The 18,375-nt window shown below is 42.4% G+C and overlaps 1 protein-coding gene across 2 annotated transcripts in view; it reads left to right on the top strand.

Annotated features, from left to right (window-relative positions):
* Positions 1–16,286, top strand: part of ITGA6 (integrin subunit alpha 6) — a 56,226-nt gene extending 39,940 nt beyond the window's left edge. The window contains exons 13-26 of one of the 2 annotated variants that reach the window (XM_033168096.1): positions 282–440; positions 1,425–1,540; positions 1,653–1,842; positions 2,086–2,169; positions 5,375–5,454; positions 5,629–5,706; positions 5,797–5,899; positions 7,059–7,232; positions 7,524–7,622; positions 9,463–9,573; positions 9,678–9,773; positions 10,567–10,692; positions 12,478–12,607; positions 16,091–16,206. In XM_033168096.1, the coding sequence (XP_033023987.1) occupies positions 282–440; positions 1,425–1,540; positions 1,653–1,842; positions 2,086–2,169; positions 5,375–5,454; positions 5,629–5,706; positions 5,797–5,899; positions 7,059–7,232; positions 7,524–7,622; positions 9,463–9,573; positions 9,678–9,773; positions 10,567–10,692; positions 12,478–12,585 (1,524 nt within the window). In that variant the 3' untranslated portion in view covers positions 12,586–12,607; positions 16,091–16,206. Of the gene's footprint in view, positions 1–281; positions 441–1,424; positions 1,541–1,652; positions 1,843–2,085; positions 2,170–5,374; positions 5,455–5,628; positions 5,707–5,796; positions 5,900–7,058; positions 7,233–7,523; positions 7,623–9,462; positions 9,574–9,677; positions 9,774–10,566; positions 10,693–12,477; positions 12,608–16,090 lie in introns of both variants that reach the window. The other variant, XM_033168087.1, reaches the window with a different exon arrangement.
* Positions 16,287–18,375: the final 2,089 nt, after the last annotated feature.

The raw sequence follows: 18,375 nt of genomic DNA, 5'->3' as shown, positions 1-18,375 counted from the left end.
AGTGTGGTGGAGTCTCCTTCTTTGGAGGTCTTTAAGAGGAGGCTTGACAGCCATCTGTCAGGAATGCTTTGATGGTGTTTCCTGCTTGGCAGGGGGTTGGACTGGATGGCCCTTGTGGTCTCTTCCAACTCTATGATTCTATGATCACAGTGATGGTATTGTGCAGGCTGGGGCCTTTGTGCACGCTGGTCGCAAAGTAAGTTTGAAGCCAGGATATTTGCTGCCAAACCCAGCAGGGGGTTATTCTGTGTGCTAATAATTCAAATGTATATATCTCTTAGGAAAATATCAAAGATAAACTGCGTCCAATTCCTATAACAGTTGGCGTCGCAATAAACGGCTCCGAGTCCAGCTCTCAGTCAAGGAGGAGGCAAGGACGGTCGCTCCCAGAACTTCTTCCCATTCTAAATTCCAATGAACCAAGTACAGTTAATGCGGAAGTAAGTTCCCCCCCCCTTCCCTTTCTAATCCAGAGATCTGTTCCAGCCTGAATAGTTCATTTTGCACCACGTCTCAGAAACACGTAGAAAGAAGGAAAGTTTTGTCTGAGTAACAGTTCAGAAATCTGCATTTGTAATGCCTGCATGCTTGTTGATGTGCGCTGTCTGTTAATCCAAAATTCACAGGGGGGATGTGCCACAGGATTACTATACCTCCTCTGGGGACACTTAAACATGTTTGGTGGACCTGTGAAAAAAACCAAAAGCTTCTGGAACACAGTGTATGACGAGCTTAAAAAAAAAGTTTAAGTATAACTTTATGAAAAATACAAAAGTTTTTCTACTAGGGATAACAGACACAGGTGTAGCAAGAGAAGATCAGAAAATATTCCTCTATGCCACAATAGCAGCAAGGATCCTAATTGCTAAAAACTGGAAAAAAGAAACTGTCCCCCCCCAAAAGGAATGGCAAGATAAACTGTTAGAGTATATTGAACTAGCTAGATTAACAGAGGCAATTAGAGATCACACTGGACAAGAGTTTCAAAAAGCATTGGGGGGGGGGGGGAAGCAGAGAATACTTCACAAAACAGTGCCCTAAAATACATACCTGGACTTGTTTCGATTAATGTCTGCAGGAGACTTTGTGGATATTTAAGTTATAATTAGAAAAAATCTTAATAATTATTCCTAAAGGAAACAGTTTATAAGAAGTAAATAAGGAGGCCAGATACAGGATAAAGGAAGTCTTTTATTTGGTTGTTTGTATTGTTGTATGTTATGTTCACTGTATGTTACGTTCACGTTTAATGAGGGTGGATTTGTGTATTGGGGTGTGTGTGTTGTGTTATGTTGTAAATAAAATTCCAATAAAAATAAAAATTAAAGAAAAGAAAAAGGATTGCTATACCTCCTCTGTTTCCTATGTGGCTGTTATTCTTTAAATTCGATGCTGTTCCATATCTAAACTTGTGTTCATTGTAGGTGCAGTTCCTGAAAGAAGGTTGTGGAGAAGACAATATTTGCCACAGCAATCTGAAGCTTCATTACAGATTTTGCACCAAAGAAGGGAATGAAGACAGATTTTCTTATTTACCAGTGTAAGTCTTTAAGGAACGGGATACCAGTTTTGAAAAATAAAGTGGCTTGTGCTCCTTGGACAGGCTTTTCTTCCCGCTAGGCCCTAAAACCTGACTCATTCTGTGTCCTTAGTAAGAACAACATTCCAGTGCTTGTCCTCAAAGACCAAAAAGACATTGCCCTTGAAATCACAGTGACAAACAGTCCGTCGGATCCGAGAGATCCTGAGAGAGATGGAGAAGATGCCCATGAAGCCAGACTCATAGCTACCTTTCCAGATAGCTTGACTTATTCTGCTTTTAGGGAGCTGAAAGCCTTTCCGGTAAGTACTGTTTCCATTAAAAAAAAAAAAAAAGCATTTCAGGAAAACGCGTTGTAAACTTTTATCAAGGGAATGGTGAAAGGTGGGACTCCACAACGCCATCTGGTGTCGCCGTGTTAATAATGCACGTAAAACGCTTTTTCTTCGCTAATGTAGCTGAATCCCAGGTGATGAGGATGTTCAAAGAACCTCCATTATTTCATTTAACTCTTTGCATTGAAATGTTGATCTCTTTTAATTTAGGAGAAACAATTGACCTGCGGGGCTAATCCAAACGGCTCTCAAGTAGACTGTGAACTTGGAAATCCTTTCAAGAGAAATTCTTCCGTAAGTGGTGTTTTCTTATAGAGCCAAAGCCTGGGGTACAGTTGTACCTCGGCTTTCGAATGTAACCTGTTCTGGAAGACCGTTCGAGTTCCAAAACGTTTGAAAACCGAGGCGTATTTTAAAACCAGTGTTTACTCAACATCTGATTAACTGTGAAATGTGCTCCTTTTCTTCCAAGCCAAAATCACTCCCCACAAAAAGCTACCGTATTTTTCCGTGTATAAGACGCCCCCATGTATAAGACAACCCCTATTTTTTTAAACCCAGAATTTAAAAATTAAAGTTGTTTAGCTTGGGGGGGAGGGAGGTCACTTCTGCCAATAGCTCACCCGCCTGCCCGCCACTGCCAATCGCTTGCCACAGCCACTGCCAATCGCACACCTCGCCGCAGCCGCCAATCGTCTGCCCACTTGCCGCCACAACAGCCCACTCACCGCAGCCACCAATCACCTGCCCGCCTCGCCACAGCCGCCAAACGCCTGCCCAATTGCTGCAGCCAATCGCCAGCAGGCCTTGCCGCAACCACCAATCACCCGCCCAATTGCCACTGCCAATCTCCTGCTTGCTGCTGCTATTAATTGCACGCCCCCCCCTGCATTCACTATCCGTGTATAAGACGACACCCAATTTTTGCCCTTTTTTTTTAAAGCAAAAAGCATCCCCTTATACACGGAAAAATAGGGTATTCATTAACCATCTAGTCAGGACAGAAACTTATAATAACAATCAAAAGTAACGCGAAGGAGCGCCTTACAGTTGATATGTAAAAGAAAAGATCAGAAACATTGAAGCACAAAATTAGAAGAATTTTGGCGTTATATTTATACCATAGTAAACAGAGCAATCCAAACCCTGGCCAGGCATCAGGGGGGCACGATGGATTGGCATAGCCATCACTGCACCTGCAGCCCTGTTAACTCATGCCAGCCAAGGTGGAAGGCAGGAGAGGTCAAAGCCTCCTCTGGGGCACATAGGCCTGGAGCTGGCATAGTAATCAAGTGATGGAAATGGGACTGGCTTCTGGGGCTGTCCCCACCCCTGGAATGCCTTGTGGGGAAAACAGGGATTCTGCACCCTTGGAGTGATGGCAGAACTCTTCCCTCTGCTCCAGCTTGGTGTCCCCTAAACACCTATATATATATATATATATATATATATATATATATATATATATACACATACATACATATACACACAAATCTTTATTGAAAGTTCAAAAAGTACATAATTATATGTTTACTAAACATGGTGAGACATAAATAAAAGAGAGAGAAAAGAAACAGAACCCATGTAGAAAGGAAAATAAAGGGGGAGATGGGGAACCCAAAACTCTATACTTTGCAAGGTTGTTATTGCACTTCGCCAGATCTTAACCTATTACAGTATTTGTAAGAATGGATTCCAAGTATCATTCAATTTGTCCATGGCAAGTCTGCGTTTATATGCAAGTTGTTCATATGTTGCGAGTTTGTATAAGTCTTCAATCCAATCGTAGGAGGGAGCCGCATTTTTATTTTTCCAATTACCAATATCAGTCTTTTTGCTGTGGTAAGGGCACAGAGAGTCCACTCGTATTGCCCTTTTGTAAGGTTCCATGTGCTGGGTATATAATTCAAGAGGGTATTTTGCTCTGTGTGGTGTAGTGGTTAAGAGCGGTAGACTCGTAATCCAGTGAACCGGGTTCGCGTCCCTGCTCCTCCACATGCATCTGCTGGGTGACCTTGGGCTAGTCACACTTCTCTGAAGTCTCTCAGCCCCACTCACCTCACAGAGTGTTTGTTGTGTGGGAGGAAGGGAAAGGAGAATGTTAGCTGCTTTGAGACTCCTTCGGGTAGTGATAAAGCGGGATATCAAACTCTTCTTCTTCTTCTTCTTCTTCTTCTTCTTCTTCTTCTTCTTCTTCTTCTTCTTCTTCTTCTATTCTCCTCCTCCTCCTCCTCCTCCTCCTCTCCTCCTCTGTAAATGGAAGGCTGTTCCATACAGTTCTGTTGATAGTTTCAGTTGCCTTCTGCCAAAACAGGTGGGTAGCCGTGCTGGTCTGCCATAGTCGAAACAAAATAGAAAATTCTTTTCAGTAGTACCTTAGAAACCAACTGCGTTTGTTCTTGGTATGAGCTTTCGTGTGCATGCACACTTCTTCAGATACACTGAAACAGAAGTCACCAGATCCTTAAATATAGTGAGGGAGTGGGGAGGGGTATTACTCAGAAGGGTGGCGGGAATGGGTGATCAGCTAATAGGTGTGGAAAACCTGTTGACGTCTCTTAACACTAGTCTTGTAGGGAAAGGCAAGGGGTGAGATGGCTAAAGATAGCTTTGTTAAGTATAATGAGATAAGAATCCAATGTCTTTGTTCAGACCAGGTTTCTCCATGGTTCTAAGTTTGGTGATTAGTTGCAATTCAGCCACTTCTCTTTCCAGTCTATTTCTGAAATTTCTTTGTATTAAGACAGCTACTTTGAGATCTTTTATAGAATGTCCTGGGAGATTGAAGTGTTCTCCTACTGGTTTCTCTGTCTTGTGATTCCTGATATCAGATTTATGTCCATTTATCCTTTGGCGTAGGGTTTGGCCTGTTTGTCCAATATAGAGAGCTGAAGGGCACTGTTGGCATTTGATTGCATACACAATGTTGGAAGATGAGCAATTAAATAGTCCTGAGATGGTATGTTTGATGTTGTTGGGACCAGTAATGGTGTTTTCCGGGTTTATGTGGCAGCAAAGTTGGCATCTGGGTTTATTGCAGGCTCTGGTACCAGTGTCCATGTTGAGTCCTGTTGTTGTATTATTGTGGGTGAGGAGCTGTTTGAGATTGGGTAGCTGCCTGTAGGCGATGAAGGGTCTTCCTCCCAGAGCTTGAGAAAGAGAACTGTCATTGTCTAGGAGAGGTTGTAGATCTCTGATGATGCGTTGTACTGTTTTAATTTGGGAGTTGTATGTGATTACTAGTGGTGTTCTGTTATTTTCTTTTTTGGGTCTGTCTTTTTTGGGTCTGTCTTCTGCCAAAAATATTTCAGTAGTGGACAATGAAAAAACATATGTCGCCTAAACACCTTGCTGAACATTTCATAGTCAATTCAAGTATCTTGCCAATGACTGCCAGACCCTTAAAGCATCTATCAGAATTACCTATCCTAGTACATAAAGCAAAAATTGATATGCCTCTAATCTATATTAATCACTCTGCATTTATTCCATTTCTCAGGTTACATTCTACGTGATTTTAAGTACAAGTAAAGTTAATGTCGATACCAAGGACTTGGACATTAATCTGAAATTGGAGACGTAAGATTTTTTATTTTTTAAAAAGTATTAGTTACTTTTTCTAACGCTTGTAAATATTCTGAAATGATTGTGACTTGGTTGTGAATGCGGCGTAATGATGACATGGAAATGGTTAGTGGTTTTAAAAACAAAGCAGAAAAAAACAAGTGTCCTTTTGTTTCCTTTTTGTTGCAGAACAAGCAATCAAGTTAATTTGGATCCAATTACCGCTAGTGCTAAAGTAGTTATTGAACTGCTTTTGTCACTCACAGGGTAAGTGTCTTATATTTAGCATAACAAATCAATGCTAGAGACAATCCTTTTGTGGTGGTCGTTAAAATGTGGCGTTTCTTTTAACAATAGGGCGGCTAAGCCTGCCCAGGTGTACTTTGGAGGCAATGTCATCGGCGAAAGTGCTATGAAATCTGAGGAGGACATCGGCAGCTTAATAGAATATGAATTCAGAGTAAGTTGAGATATATATATATATATATGAAGGAATAGTTCTAACACCTTCATTATACATCTTTAGGTGTAAAGCGAAAACATTCCTCTTCAACCAGGCCTTTGACTGATAGACATCTGATGTCTTTTTAAAGGGGTGGTGGTGGTGGTGGTTTGGTTTGTTGTTGTTCTTATTTTTACAATGTATTTTGTGTTTTTTTTTAATATTATGATGTTATCAGGGCCGGATTTAGGTTTGATGAGGCCCTAAGCTACTGAAGTTAAAGGGGCCTTTTATATGTCCAGCTGTCCTTTGTCAACAACAAATTGCCGCTGTTTTTTTGTGTTGAATACAGGGGCGGGGCGTCCACTTAGGCGAACTAGGCAATCGCCTAGGGTGCCAAAATGGAGGGGGCGCTGGCCAGGCTTGGGCGGGGGTGCGGGACGGGCTAACAGCAGCTTCTCCGCTGTAGTGGAGAGGTGCTGCTTGCCCCCTACACCACCACCCCGGCTCCCGCTAAAGCAGGCTTTGGCGGGGGTCAGGGGTCGGGGCGGGCGAGCAGCGGCTCCTCCACTACAGCGGAGAAACCGCTGCTTGCCTCTCCACCCCCCCACCTCCCGCTAAAGCAGGCTTTGGCGGGGGGGGGGGGGCGCCAGAAGATTGGACTCGCCTAGGGTGCCAGAAGCCCTAGCACCGGTCCTGGTTGAATATATGCTATATGGTAATTTATGGACCTAGTAGGTATCTAAAGCCATTTGCACATGTTGCTGTGCAACCAGTCCATGCAGAATGCAGGCACCCTATATATAGAAATGAGCAAACAAGTGATATTTTAGGGAGCAGGCTAGCAGGCGGGGCCTATTACCTACATCATAAGAGCATACACAACACAAAACACTGTTGCTGTATGTAGGTTTTATTTTAATTGTTTTTTATCTTATGTTTTGGAAATGTACATCCAGATTTTTTTTCCTTTAATTTTTTGGGGGGCCTCCAAGAGAGTGGAGCCCTAAGCTATAGCATGTTTTGCTTATACGGAAATCCAGCACTGAATGTTTATGTTGAGAACTGCCCTTCATCTGCAGATGAAGGGCAGTTTGCAAAAAAAACAACAACAATCAATATCAATAATGTCTTGTTGCATGAGAAAATGCATGTTTGTTTTTAATATTCTTGACAGATAATTAACTTGGGCAAGCCACTAAAAACATTTGGCACAGCTTCCTTGGACATCCTGTGGCCAAAAGAAATCAAGGGAGGCAAATGGCTGCTGTATTTGGTGTCTATCAACTCCAAAGAGTTAGGAGAAGTCCAGTGCGAACCTCAGAATGAAATAAACCCTTTGGGAATTAAGGTAAATAAGTGTTGCCTGTCCGAACATTGCAGGGATCTATTGCAGCTCTTTGGCAACTGGAATAAGGTTGTGTGTTGTTGTCTTTGCAAGAGTGCCTGAGAAAAAGTGCATATAGGAAATTGGGTGGTGATGCTGCTGTTTATACTTCTGACAAGCCTGCAGAATTCAGTTCTCCTGCATAAATCCTGCTCCAACTACTCAGTTGTGTTAATCTTTTAAATCTTCTATAGCACACTTCTTTTTTTTAAAAAAAGGACCTGACTGCATTTGTATCCCTGTTCATTTTTATAGATGTCTCGAAGTTCAAGGACAAAACGTCAAGTCTCAGAGAAACAGACAGAGGGTGGCAAAGGCTTTTCTTTGTTTTCAGAAAGAAAATATAAGACTTTGGTAAGCATTTGCCGTAACCTGTTACCAGCTGCTTTGCGTCCCTCTCTCCCCCTTTATTTTCCAAATTAGTCATCAAGTGTGGATGCCAAGTGCAGGGAGATATTAGGCATGAAGATTTTGAATTCCTGTTGAATAATTTTATTGAGTTAGTGTGACACGTATTTTCAAAATAACCGTTATTTTGAAATTTAAAGGATTACAGTCGCCTGTCACCTTAAAGATGGACACTTTTATCAGGGCATAAATGTTTGCAGATTAGAGCCCAATTTATTAGTGGGCACTATGTGACAGTTCTTTATGGACCATCAAGAAGGCTGATCGCCGAAGAATTGATGCTTTTGAATTATGGTGCTGGAGGAGACTCTTGAGAGTCCCATGGACTGCAAGAAGATCAAACCTATCCATTCTCAAAGAAATCAGCCCTGAGTGCTCACTAGAAGGACAGATCCTGAAGTTGAGGCTCCAGTACTTTGGCCACCTCATGAGAAGAGAAGACTCCCTGGAAAAGCCCCTGATGTTGGGAAAGATGGAGGGCACAAGGAGAAGGGGACGGCAGAGGATGAGATGGTTGGACAGTGTTCTTGAAGCTACTAACATGAGTTTGGCCAAACTGCGAGAGGCAGTGAAGGATAGGCGTGCCTGGCGTGCTCTGGTCCATGGGGTCACGAAGAGTCAGACACGACTGAATGACTGAACAACAAAATGTGACAGTTTATGTCCTAATAAAATGATCAGCATTGGACCCAAGCCAAGTTAATTGAGCTTAGCTTCCACTGAAATCAGTGAGACAAGTTAAGACTTCACTTACATTAGTTGCTGTTGATTTTCATGAGACTGAATAGCCCAAACCCGATTCCATATGCTAAGGTGTGTGGATGGGGCAGATGCTTTCTTCCACGCAGCCCCCAAAGCAGTTTTGCTGGCCTCTGCCCTCAGAACGACACCACAGTCACGACTCTGGCATACAGCTTCCTATTCCATGCACCTAATATGGGCAAAAAGGGGGGCACTCCACCCCACTCTTCCACTCCCTGGGCCAGGGTTAGGATTGCTCTGCCCGTCTTTATCCAGCCTTAAGACCCTCTTTTTTTAGCCACAACAGTACATGGCTGGGAGTTTGTAACACTTTTGAAGAGGGCCAAAGTTTTTGAAGAGAGGCAGATTGTAATCCTGAGGGCAGGGACAAAGTCAGAACTATATTTTTGTAGACTTTTGGGATAAAGGGGGAGGGTGTGAATGCTGTAAATAAACAAGGAATTAATAAAATAAGAATTAAGAAGATAAATGTTTTCATTATTGTGAATGAAAAGTCGAACGGAATCCATTCCGGAAGTCCGTTCGACTTTCGAAACGTTTGAAAACCTAATTGCGGCTTCTGATTGGCTGCAGGAAGCTCCTGCAGCCAATCAGAAGCTGCGGAAGCCTCGTTGGACGTTCAGGTTCCAAAAGAACTTTCTCAAACCGGAACAACCACTTCCGGGTTCGTGGCGTCCGGGAGCCAAAACATCCAAGTTCCAGGGCATTCAGGATCCAAGTATCTTAAATTCTACTGAAAGATTTGAAAGTCTTGTCCAGTGGTCCCAGTGGAAGTAGGAGTTTATCCCTTCATACAAACAGCATCTTAGCAATGGAATAAAATTAATGCAATTGAAGAGTTCCCTGGGGAAACCCAGCCAGATGGGCGGGGTATAAATAATAAATTATTATTATTACTACTGTTTCTGTTTTAAAAAAAGCTTTCATTGTTCCTTTTGGCTGCAAAACAACACGTTTGGCAGAAACATTGGGTATCCACCTGAAAAGTATGCACTTTTTAAAAAGTTTTGCGTATTTAATGCAGGAATGTAACGAGGAGGCAAACTGTGTCACCATAAGATGCCCACTACAAGGACTGGACAGCAAAGCATCTGTTGTGTTGCGTTCGAGACTATGGAATAGCACTTTTCTAGAGGTATGCTCTGTTAACTTGTCTTAGATAGATTGGGACCACCTCTTTTTATTTGATCTAATGCAAATTTTTCTTTTCTTTCTTTCTTTTCCACCCCGCTTTACCAGGAATACTCTAAAATGAGCTACCTAGACATTGTCCTTAGAGCAACCATCAGCATCGCTGCGGCAGATAACATTAAGCTGGCAAACGAAGCTACTCACGTGAGTCTGTAACATTTCTTTTCACGGCGGAGGCCGTACATTTTCATAGGCAAGGAGGGAACTGTTCTTTCGGAAACGAGGAACGCAGCATGTTCCAACAGGAAATATACTTCAGTAAGAAATCCTCTTTCAGCCTGAGGGCCGCATTCCCTTCTGGCTGATTTCCCAGGGGCCACATATCCGTGGTGGGTGGGGCCAGGGCAAAAGTGGATGGAACCACAACTGTAAATCTCAACTTTTTACAGTGGGCTGATTTCTGTACACACGCCTGCATTGCAGGGAATTGGACCACCTGACCATCTGGGTCCCTTCTAGCTCTACAGTTCAGTGAGTCTGCAACTCAGCCCAGGCAAGCAGGAAGCACTGTTGGTAGTGCAAGGATACAATCCAGCCTGGCAAAAACACCCGAGGAGGCTGCATAGCAGGGGGAGTGAGAAGGGTGTAGCCTGGAGAGAGGGAGTGTGGATGGGGGAGCCAGATGGGGAGAGACACTCCTAGCTAGCAGGACCCAGTGGTCAGGGATGTTGGGAACTGTAGTCCAAAAACAGCTGGAGACCCAAGTTTGGGAAACCCTATTGCAGACAGTACTGAGCTAGATAGCCCAATGGACCTGCTTGGGTATAAGATATCCTTCCTACGTTCCTACTTTTAGTTGCTAGTAATAAACCATCTGAAGAATGGTTTAACACTGTCCACTATGATTCCATTGCTCAAGGATGCAGATTTTTAAAGTTCAACACATTGTGCTTAGCTGTCTTCTCCACTGAAATCTATGTACTTTCCTGATCTGTAGGTGCGGGTGACTGTCTTCCCTGCAAAGACAGTAGCTCTGTATAAAGGGGTGCCTTGGTGGATCATCTTAGTAGCTATTCTTGCAGGCTTGTTAATGCTTGCTCTGTTGGTATTCTTGCTATGGAAGGTGAGTTGTTTTACTAATACGCTATTTTAATATATGCTCCACACATCATGGGTGTGTTTTTTTTACAGATGGAAAGATACCACCATCCACTTAGTATAGGGAAATGTCTTTCCTTTGGTTGAGATGTTAAGTGAAACAAAACTTGCCTAAACAAGTAGTAGGGGTAAAAATCAGTTTTGATGTTATAATTATTTGTGCCGAAAAATACCTGGTGATAATTTTAAACTCGTGTGCATTTTATTTTTTGTAGGATAGCATTTATCTTCATAAGATGTCAAAATAGTATTTATAACATGAAAATTAATTTTGAGACTGTTATTAAATGGGGAAGCAATTCCTAATTTTAAATTAAATATGCAGAGACATGATTCAGGCTTGTTAGGATTGAATGTTGGCACTGAGTTTTATTTTGTTTTTTTACAAAGGACAGAACTCTGAAATTAACCAAGGTCATAAAGGAAACCACATGTAATGCTAAGGCAAACCACAGCTTAGCACAACCAATCAAATGTCCAGATTCCTGGAAATAATATCAGGACTGCTGTGTTCTTCTGATACTGCTCCTGCTGCACTGCTGTGACATAAGCTATGGTTTGGCTTAATGTTACATCTAAATCAGACCCGTGGTTTATCTCCGCCAAACAACAAGTAGCAAGCCATAGAATAAACCTTGACTACTGTTCATGGTTTATCTGCAGCATGATAAATCTTGAGTCTAGGTTTGGATGCAACACCAAGCCACGCCATGGCTTATTTCAGCACAGCATAGTAGAAACGGAACTGGAGGAAGAACGAAGCAGCCACAATCTTCTTCCCAAGAAACCCACAAATTTTCCTCATTCGTGCCAAGCTATGATTTGGTTTAGCTTTTTTTCTGTATGAACTGGGCCCGTCTCTTTCATGATCTTGGTTCGCTTCAGAATCTTGTCCTTTGTAGATAAGTAAAAACAGCCTAGCTTTATGTGTGAACCAGGTCACCATCTTGAGATGTTTTTTCACATATGTACATCTAAACACACTCTGTGTGTGTATGTATACATGAATGTGCTGCCCCTTGCATCAAAGGATAATTGATAAGGATTTCAGCTCGCTACCTAATGGACCCAATCGTTCTCCTTGTGAAGCGTTGTTGCCCAGGTGTATGGGGATTCCCATAGGACTCAACGTGTCACCCTTTCCATTACCTCAGTGTACTGGACGATGCAGTGTGCCAAAAACCTTACAGGAAATAGGAGGTTCTTGAACACCTCCCTTCCTCTCAGTGCTATTCAGATTATTTGGGGTCAAGGTGTTGAGTCGCCCACAAAAAAGGGACACAGAAATTCCATCAGAAACCTTTTTATACATAGGCAAAAAACAACAACAACCAAGGGTCTTCACAGTCACTCCCTCTTTTAAACACCCATTTGATTTCTCAGAAAAGTGAATCAGGTTTTGTTTTCTGCTAGAGAAAACAAACATTATATGATTTCAGCAGTGCCAGCCTCATGCACGGAGCATTTGTATCCGGTTCCCCCAAATAGTATTTTTTTTTTAATTAATGTTTGCCAGCCTGCTGATAATGTATAATACATATAACTGAAGGGTGAAAACAGCAAGTGACAAAGCCAGTGATGGAAAAGTCTTACTGCAAACAAGTCAGCTTGAAAGGTTATTGTAGAACTGTGACATAATTGGATGGATATTTTAACATGTGCATACAAAAGAAATCTGGTTCACTTTTCTTTTCTTTTTTGCTTTTCACATTAGTCCGTTACATTGACTAAATGCCTTGCTTCCTTATAGTGTGGTTTCTTCAAGAGAGATAAGAAAGATCATTATGATGCCAAATATCACAAGGCTGAAATCCATGCTCAGCCATCTGATAAAGAGAGGCTTACTTCTGATGCATAGTATTGATCTACTTCTGTAATTGGTAATTGATCAGTTTTTTTTTGAATTTGTTAGCTGCTGCGGGACATGCTTCTTGGTTGTGGTGGCTAATGACTGGAAGCTTGCTGCATCTGTTTCCATTAATTGCTGCGTTTTCAAAATATCAATTTGCGCTTGCTTATGTCGTTTATAACCGTCTCTCCCTCTCTCAGTGCACGAGGACGCAAATCCTTTCATCAATTATTTTTAACAGCTGTTTACTTGTGCGTTCTTCCTTGAAATTCTGAAGGCTTTCCGCATAAGGATGGCAATCCAGCTTCTCAACATGTAGGCTCATGATCCAGGTGACAGATTGTGCCCCTGGAGCTATGTTATTCTGCTATGGAGAAAAGGAAATGTTCTAAGGAACCCCCGGGCTCCGTTCTTCATTGTGAAGATGGGTTCTGTCAGGAGCAAACTAGACACGACGTTAAAGGCACCTGCAGACTTCAAGATTGCAGATTGTAAAAAAAATGGAAATAGCATCATCTGGAAAGAAGAGGGGATGATAATTTTGTCAGGATCCCTCCGTTCTCTGAAGTTGCTGTTCACCTTGGGAGGAAATCCCTCACTGTGATTCCTGCAACCACCCTGGCCAAAGCAAATGCGAGCTCTAGAAGAGGGATTTTCTGCAGCAAATCCCATGCTGCAATCCCAATAATGATCAGTCCTGTCCCTATGGCTGATGCTATATGTAATTTTTAATACCTTCACATTAAACTAAATGCCAAAGTTGAATGTCCTATATAGTTTGGCCCAGAGGCAAGCTTTCCTGAAAGCCACCTTGCCCAACCACAACAGATCTTTTTCTGCAATATGCAATAGAGGATTGGATGTGCCCTAGATCAAACTCTGGATCCACATGGACTTATGAGGATTTGACCTTATGCTCAACGTTAATGCGTGTGGATCCTAGGACATGTCTGAGAATCCTTTGCAAGGTGCTGGGATTCTGTAGCTGCCTTAGAGGTAAACTTCTATGGAAAGTGCTCCTCCCTTCAAGGGAAATTGTGGCGCCAAGCTGCTATTCACTGGCAAACAATGAGGAGCTAGGTAGATATAGGAGCATTTTCAGATGTCAGGCTTGAGCAGCATTGTGCTGTTTTGTTCTAATGTTAGTTGATAGCATGAAAGAGAAAGCAGGAGAGATCTGAATAGAAAAGAGCACCCATCCCAACTTCAGCTTTCCCACTGAAACGTTAAGCAAGAAGCTCTAAGCTTGTGGGGGGGGGGTCTTCTTGGACCGACTGCGGTGCAAGTTTTCATATAGGTAGTTAATGATACTATTAGAGGTGGTTCATTTAAACCTGCCTGTGGGTTCTTTCAACATTAAAAACAATCATCACTATGGCATTAGCATTTTAAGGTTTTACTTCCCCAATCCATCACATAGTTAAAGCTGCAATCCTGTGCCCACTTACCTGGGAGAATGCTCTGCTGAACTAAGTGGGACTTTAATCTTAGTAGACATGTATATGATTGTGCTGTGTGTGTGTGTGTGTGTGTGTGTGTGTGTGCATCTGGACGGTGGCCTGTGATTGCAGTCGACAACAATTAAATCAATGTGAGATTTGACATAGGCTTCAATATAGCATGAGCCATACCATATATAGATTGTAGGATTCTAGATATGTTTTGCTCCTATGCTCAGAAGTTCAATAGCTTTATTAACCACTAATGCATGCCCAAAGCCTTTATTGCTGGTACTGCTTTTTCTCGTAAAGGGCTGTTCTCAATTTGTCAATTTCTGTGGGAAGTTTATGGTCAATTTTGAACTTCTGTTTTCTATCCTTAAATGTGCATTTCTCCTCTGAAGCTTGCCTTCTGCATGATGCCGTGTGCTGTTGCGAAACCTGTAGTCATATTTAAGTAAATATTATATTCTGCTTGCTGGATTGCCAAGACAACCACTTTCATCTTTAATGAGCAAAAGCGTTACCTCTAAAAGAAGCTGAAATGAGTCAGTTGTCAGACAAAACGAGCATTTATCTTAGGTTATGTGTCTGTTGAACAATCTCAAGACACAGGCACTGAGGTGAGGGGTGGATCCAGAGGCCTATGAGCCCAGTTATCATGAGTGAACAACCGGAGGCAAGATAATGCCTGCGGATGTTTGTGCTAATTCCCTGTATCCATAGGTGGTCTTCAGATCTCGTGAGATTTGCTGAAACCAATCAGAAGCACCATTAAGCAGAACATTCAACATGCTGGACAGTGAGCTGCCAGCCCCAGCCAAGCTCAGCTTGAGAGACTAGAGAAAAAGGCCCTTCCTCCGTGGCATGCACTCTCAAGACCTACAGGTCCCGAAGTTCCTGCAGGCATTTCTCATACGTAGGCAAGAGGAACCAACAGGGCCTATCATTAGAAAAACGGGACATCTCAAAGACATTGAGATCCCAGGGAAACTGGTGATAAGATTTACAGGCCCATGGGAGTAAACGAGTTAGGCTTCTGGCCTCCAGAGTGCATAGAATAAGCAAGGCTATCCCCCCTCTCCCCACAGGGATGGAGAACAGTGCCTACAGGGCATTTGTCTTTTGTGTATTATTAATTATTTGTCTCCTGTGTATGATTAACGCATGCCCTACTGTCATGTCTGGCGGCTGCAAGTACAAATCAGGCAGCTGGGGGCATGAGGGTCAGCATTCATACCAAGCCAGGAGGGAAGACACTGGGAAATAGCAAGACTGAACAGCATCACTCTTCCACCGAGTTCCGTGGGATGTAGCTTTGAGGCAGTCGAGTGGTGAGAGAGGTTCTTTCTACTTCTGGTTGCCCCCAGCCTTCTGTGAAATGAGAAGGCCGATCCCTTCCCTTCCCTCCCTCTCAAAGCTCTTTGGAAAAGTGGAGAGCCTTGGACAAGATAAGTTTTCACTGCTGAATGCCTTACGACCTGGTCTCCATCCCCTTACTTCACCCCTTGTGAATCCTCAGTTTGTGCTAGAGAGTTGGTTTTTTGTTTTTTGGAGGGGGGGGGGAAGAGTTAGGTTTCTGTCTTTCTATCCAAGCTGGCACAAAGTGAGATGCCATTCCCGATTCTGCCCACCTCACCCCCCAGGTTCTGATATGCAGAACTTGAAATCAATATTTTGCTCTGTTTGTCACTTAAGAAATTCCTCACCGCCACCAGAGACCGTATTTGTGGGACTTTACTCTACAGGGAACTGTTTTCATAGTTTGCTAATATAGGATTATTAATTGAGAATCCACAAGCTCACCTTTTATCTTGACAACATACAGAGTATAAGTATGTTGGCTCAACTTTTTTCTTTTTAAAAGCATTATTTTTATAAGGGAGATTTGAGATTAATGGAAGTGATTTCTATTTACCTGCTTGGATTGCGCTCTTTGCCGACTCCTGCCGCTGCTGTATTTGGGGGTGCTGCATTTTGCCTGTTCTCTTTAAAGGAAGGCTTGTCTGTGTTCTGCCGGCGCAAGGATGTAACCGCACATTTAACTCCTTATCTTGGATTTCCTTCCCCTGTAGTGCGGGTTCTTCCAGCGTTCCAGGTACGATGACAGCGTCCCACGCTACCACGCTGTAAGAATTCGGAAAGAGGAGAGGCAGATCAAAGAAGGAAAAACTAAAGAGAATTATGCAAAGAAACAGTGGATCACGAAATGGGATGAAAATGAAAGTTATTCCTAGGGATCACCCCTGAACTGAAGGCTCATTAAAATAATAATAATGTGTATTTGATTCACATGATGGAAGGATGGAAGCCCTATGTACAGAAACAGCTGCCTTAAAAAAATACTGTTACTTCTATATGAAAGCATTTTTTTTTGTTTTACAGACCTAGTAAGACCGCTTAAACCAATCTTACATGCCTTATCTAAAATGTCCAATGTTCAAAAGCCATTTCAGTTTTAATCCAAACTATCAGGCAGAAAAGGAAGAGGGGAGAGCCTGTAGAGCGAATATAATCTCAGGCTGCCCTGTCTCTTTGTCTGGAATGGTTGAGCCAATTGTGTGGGAGAAGCGTTTGTCCGAGAGCTAAATAGAGATGAAGTAACCTGAGATATGTGGCTTATTAGAACTCTCCTGCGAGAATTTGAAGTGTGCATTAGTTCGAACTGCATGTTCGGTCCTGTTTCAACCTGGCTAACCTTCTTGCCCTGTTTTTTTGCATACCTGAGCAGCTAACCTAGATCCTCAGCCTCACTTGGATGAAAGATACTACGATCATTTCCCTAAACATGGGTGCTCTTTAACATTTCGGTTCATTGGTCTTTTGTTATTTAAATCTGTGTCTTTGTGGAAGGGGATATCGCCTCGCATGGAATGCAACGTCACTTTTTTTTGTGAGGAGTCCAGCCACACAACACTACACAGACACATATATGGTATGAGACTTGAGTGTGACAGACTGGTGTTGCCTACCTCTCCCATTGCAACTTCCTAGTGGTAGCAAGCCAAGCATTAACTTTGGAACATGCTTTATATTTCCTGGTTTTTAGGGACATTCCACCCACCCACCCCCCAAAAAACCTGGAAGATACTCTCCCTTAATCTCATGCATATGGAAGCTGGTTGTAAGTATTCACTTTCGAGAGACACTCTGCAAAATCCCATTTCTAGGATTAAGCCATGGCACTGAAAATAGGTTGTAAACTTTGATGTGAGTCTGCTAAAATCAAACCTTTCACTTCGCCCATGTAAGTGAAGTAACGGGTTCTTTCATTTTGGGGGAAATGTATGGCTTGGGTTTTGAAAGGCTTTTTTTTGTTTTCGTTTTGTTCTGCTGGAAAAAACAACAACAACAACCCGCATGCAACAGAAGCAAACGTTTCCTTACTTTTTGTGAAGCTTTCGTGCATTTGGTTGGTTGCTGGGTTTATTTGTTTTTTGTTTCTGCCAATACATATGAATGTGTTCTTGTTAAAAAAAAGAAGAAGTATGCATTCAAGAACCGATGCAAATGGGTGTGGCTAAATTTCTAAAGGAGAGGTGAAGCTTAGCTTTGTCTGGAAGTCATATTCGCGTGGAAGCCATTCCTTCTGTCTATGAATATATGGAGAATAGGGGGTGTTTCTCAATAGTGAGAGCATGGCAATTTGCATGCATTTAAATAGGGTTGCCACATTACCCAAAGCTGTTGTGTTTTTTTAGCAATTTTTTTTAAAGCCCCCTTGCCATATGTCCAGTTTTTCCTGATTCATTTTGCCGCTTCAGGAAAAATCCATCCTGACTCCATTTTGTAACCCGATTCCCTCATGTGTCCAGGAAAACCCAGACATATGGCAGCCCTAATTTAAAGGCATTCTTTAACTACTGTACTGATCCTACTGTGGCAAAGGGAGGGGAGTTTTAAAACTACTGCCCTGCCACCCGAAAAAAATTACCACCCACCAACATACATAGCGGCATTGAGATGTGTACTTCAGGTAATTTTGAAATCTCCCAACAGTGCAGTCGTATACACGTCTACTCAGGAGCAGGTCCTGTTGAGTTCCATGGGTCTTCTAAATAAGCATCTATACGATTGCACCCTAAATCTGCTAATTCCTTGTCCTAACTCTTGTGTGCAGCCATGGTAGCCAGCATTATCTTAAAATGTGCAATAGGCCATGTTTCAATCATGCTTTTTTAAAGATCAGTTTGTGTGCCCCTGTTGCTCACACCAAATATACACAGGTTTGTTTTTCAAAGCTTGAATATTGGTTGTACTTTTTGTATATACTGTAAGTCATTCCTATATATTTATTTTTACCATAAATCTTTGTCTTTGACTAACTGTTAAGCCAAAAAAATTTTTTTTTAATGAACTT

Source organism: Lacerta agilis, chromosome 1 (assembly GCF_009819535.1).
Source record: "Lacerta agilis isolate rLacAgi1 chromosome 1, rLacAgi1.pri, whole genome shotgun sequence".
Taxonomy (NCBI): Eukaryota; Metazoa; Chordata; class Lepidosauria; order Squamata; family Lacertidae; genus Lacerta; species Lacerta agilis.
Note: the sequence above shows the minus strand (reverse complement) of the source record. Positions and strands in the feature narration are given on the sequence as shown.